This window comes from Austrofundulus limnaeus, unplaced genomic scaffold (assembly GCF_001266775.1).
Source record: "Austrofundulus limnaeus strain Quisiro unplaced genomic scaffold, Austrofundulus_limnaeus-1.0 Scaffold36, whole genome shotgun sequence".
Taxonomy (NCBI): Eukaryota; Metazoa; Chordata; class Actinopteri; order Cyprinodontiformes; family Rivulidae; genus Austrofundulus; species Austrofundulus limnaeus.
The window spans coordinates 1,135,918-1,139,889 of NW_013952438.1; the positions used below are offsets into that span (position 1 = coordinate 1,135,918).

The following is a 3,972-nucleotide window of genomic DNA, read 5'->3' on the forward strand; positions in this document are numbered from 1 at the left end:
TTTATTTATTTATTTATTTATTTATTCTGGCCTGTATCAAAGCAAGTTAGGTGGCTATCATGTTTCCTATAGTGATAAACTCAGTTTTGTGACCTTGAAAAACCAGAACCCAACCCTTGAGTAACTTTGATGTTGCGTTAATTCGAACCCATTCTCACTCCCAAGTCGTCACATATTGACGCTTTTCCAAGGTTCCCTCTACGTCCGATTTTGACGCGCCGGGTACCCCCTTCACGTCAGTTACTGACGAGATGGGGCGAAGTCTGTTGTCATATTTTCCGAAAGTGTAGAAAATGCGCAAAAACTTGCGTTTCGAAGCCTGAAATTGCCTTTGTTAACTTTAGACATGCTGTCCCTGACCCTAGTACCTAAAATTAACCATTTTTAGAAAATGTCGGAAATTCACGTAAACATGTTCCAAAGCCTGAAATTACCTAATATTCACCATGGACATCCTACCCCTGATCCCAGTACCTAAACTTAACCATTAATCGTGATCCCTAATGTTAACCTCAGACCCCCGACGCAAAGACCCCTGGTGGCGCAACCCGGAAAAGCCGTGGGCGTCAAGGAGTGACGCGAGGGGGGTGCCCGGTGCGTCAAAACCGGACGTAGAGGGAACCTTGGAGAAAGCGTCAATATGTGACGAGATGGGAGTGAGAATGTGTAGTTAATTCTGCTACCACATCTGAGACAAAAAAAGACCACAACATTAACACAAAGAACCAAGAAACAAACAAACAGAAAAGGCAAAATTTACAGAAAATGACAGAAGTGTTTGAACAAATCAAACTTATGAGGGGCCGTGCAAGCCGTGCCACTCTCACATACCTATATTTTGCCTCTCACACATGTCCCCTCATACAAACTTGTACTTTTTGCAAATGTCTCCTAAATTCAGTTTCTGATTAATTTAAAGTTACACTAAATAGTTGTGAAATGTTGAAAAACTGTTTTAAAATTTAATCAAACTGCATGTCCTATTAATTTATTGGAACATTTTCTGTTTCAAAATCACTAAATGAAACTAAAGGAACTGGATTTTAAATAATGCAGTACAACAGTAAATAATTTATAATCTGATAACATGTATTTTTTTGTCTTTCTTTTTTTTGCTCCCTTCTTCAGGGGTCACCACAGTGAGCAAACTCACTTTTGGCAATAGTTTTACTCTGCCCATCCTGATCCAACCACAGACCACCATTGTAATGTGTGTGTGTGTGTGGGGGGGGGGGGGGGGACTGTTTCCTGGGGCCCCCTAGATGGTAGGTTTAAGAGCAAATGAGGGAGTTTCACCTCCTCCACAGTCAAGAGATTCAAACCTTCCAATCACAGACCTGTCTTCTCTAACATGTGCTACTAATGTACTTCAATATGCATAAGTGAAACACTAAAAACAGTGAAGACTTAGAAAAAACTGTTTGTCTTTAAGCTCTTGTACCAGGTCATGTCAGTCCATGTTTGTAAGAACAATCAATTTAAACAGTTTCTGTGCTAAAATAACAGTCTGAGTTTTTTTAGGACATTAAGAAAGAGCCAGGGTTCTGTTTATATTTTTCACACAAATTAAGAGAACCAAACTAATAAATGACTTTTAGTGTTCATTTTCTCCACACATTATAATCAAATGGACTGGAACATGCAGGTTTTATTTTTACTCAACAAGAAGAAAATTAAGAAAAGTTGCTGGAAGCTTCTGGCAAAAGTGCTGCCACTTGGTCCAGAATTAAAAGATAAAAATACTTTTTGTTAAGACTTGTCTTTGTTTCCTGTTCACAGTGCTTTTAAGATAATTCATTGGTGGATTTCATACAGTTTTGGGCACTTCCCCCTTTCATTCTGAATGATAAATAGCTCTTGGCCCAAGCAGAATTTCAAAGCCCCAAATTTACAACAAAGGGACATTTTTTTCCTGCATTAAGATTACAAACTTGTTCTTCTGGAGCGCACTAAAATTATGCTGCTCATTAATATTTCAGCTTAGCCCTTCATCCTGCCTTATATCACGTTACTTTACCTTGGTCTCCTTTGCGATGTGGTTTGTCACTTCTGTGTTGCTTTCAGTGGAATGATTTGCCGTCTTCAGGTGACGGAAACTGTAGTAACTCTTTAGGTCTCCGATCTGCAGAAACACACATAAATCCTTTTAATAACCTTTCTGCTCTATTTATTTATATATTTATTTTTATTTCCTTTTTTTTGTTGTTGTTTTCATTTTGAAAAACTTGCTGCTGCTCTTGTTTGGTCAGTGTTCTAAGCAGATGTTAAATTATTAAAACAGCTGTTGGTGTCTTTCATTCAGGCAGCTACCTTACACCTGTGATAGTCTTGCAGGTAATGAAACGTGAGCTACAGGATTTCAGCCATGCAGCAGCTGTGTGCGTGTGTGTGTGTGTGTGTGTGTGTGGGGGTGTGTGTGTGTGTGTGTGTGTGTGTGTTCTAGTCAGTGTGTGCCTTAAATTGTATATGTGAACAATTAAGTCATGATGTAAGCACTTTTTTTTAATACTAAGCAATTTATGTTTAATGTAAGAAAAGCCATTAATGAGCCGTTTTTGTGACAGAGGAGAACGATGATTTATTCCCTCGGTGGCTACGTTGTTACAGTTACTTTTTTTTTTACCTTAGCACTATAAAGATGCCTTTTTAGCTTTAATTGAGCTTTCTAGTTCATTTTTTTTTACCAGCGAGGATTTAAAACCTGAAAGTTTCATTACAGCAACTAACCCAAGAGAGCAGCTGAGTTTTATAGGCATAGTTATTAATTTTTAAATATTCATGTGACCATTCAGTGACTAAAACAGCAAACTTTATCACTGTTTTATTTAGGGTTTTGCAACATTAAAAAAAACAGTGATGAAGATAATCTTGTAGGGTTTAACTGTTAAACTTTAACTTTTAACCTGAAATTATTTAATTGTGGGAAATTAGATGACATTTAAATGCATGAGTTTAAAATCATTTTTGTCTATTCTTCTTCTATGTACAGTATTTTTAATAATGATCCGCTGTAGTAATAAGTTGCTAAATGTGTCATTACTTTTCAAATAATTTTAGACACCACAAATACTACCCATGGGCGTTTTGAAAGAAATATGACTCTGCATGATAAAGCTTGTTTTATTTGACCATACTGAACAATTTTATTAGTGCAGCAAAATTTTATCTTTTATGTTAAACTGTTAACAGAAAATAGTATTTTCCTGTTGTTTCCTTGTTTCCTCATTTGTCTGTATGTGTAAAACAAAACTTAAAAATATGTGTCTTGTATTTTTTTCTTTACAACTGCTCTTCAGCACACTTACCTGTCCCATATTGGTGAATCCATATTTCTCCGCTATCCTGTTCACCAGCTCAAGGTCCCCTCTTATTTTTAAGGCCCAGTTGTTCGTGTAAATCATCGCAGGACAAAACTGTAGGAGAGCTCCCATCCACAGGGTGAAAAAAAGCATTTTTCCTTCCTGCTTGTGAGCAAATAACAAGCTTTCTTAGAAGATTCACGACTGGTTCCTGCTCCCAGTTGTGCTAAAGGTGCTTCTCATTTCTAAAAGTTTAACTTTGTATTAATAATAAAAATAAAAACACGGGTTAAAAGTGTTCTGGATGATCTGCATTAATGGAAGGATGTTTGTCGACTGAAGCTGTCAAAGACTTGACTCTGTCTCACTGGCAGCAGCCGCCTATCAGATTACGTTAACATGGGAGCCACAGATTAACTAATCATGTCCGTTCCTTTTAATGACCTCACCGTTGTGTTGCACAGGTTTGCAGGTTTGTACAAAAACATGCACTTGTCTACAGCATTTGCTGCCACTTTCTCATTAGGAAAACAGGTATGGAACATTTCAAAAGATACAGGTCAAATGACCAAACATAATATTATTTACCGTTATTTAACCAGGAAAGTCCTGTTGAGATCTCAGATCTCTTTTTCAAGGGAGGTCTGGGCCTGAAGGAAACCTATTGTACATG

At 37.3% G+C, this 3,972-nt stretch overlaps 1 protein-coding gene across 1 annotated transcript in view; it reads right to left on the reverse strand.

Moving 5' to 3' along the window:
• Positions 1-3,501, reverse strand: part of LOC106516207 (proprotein convertase subtilisin/kexin type 5) — a gene marked incomplete at its 3' end in the record, with an annotated part of 4,849 nt that extends 1,348 nt beyond the window's left edge. The window contains exons 1-2 of the mRNA XM_014006441.1: positions 3,306-3,501; positions 2,018-2,122 (exon numbers count right to left, since the gene is read on the reverse strand). Of these exons, the coding sequence (XP_013861895.1) occupies positions 2,018-2,122; positions 3,306-3,452 (252 nt within the window). The remainder of the gene's footprint in view (positions 1-2,017; positions 2,123-3,305) is intronic.
• Between the last annotated feature and the right edge of the window lie 471 nt (positions 3,502-3,972).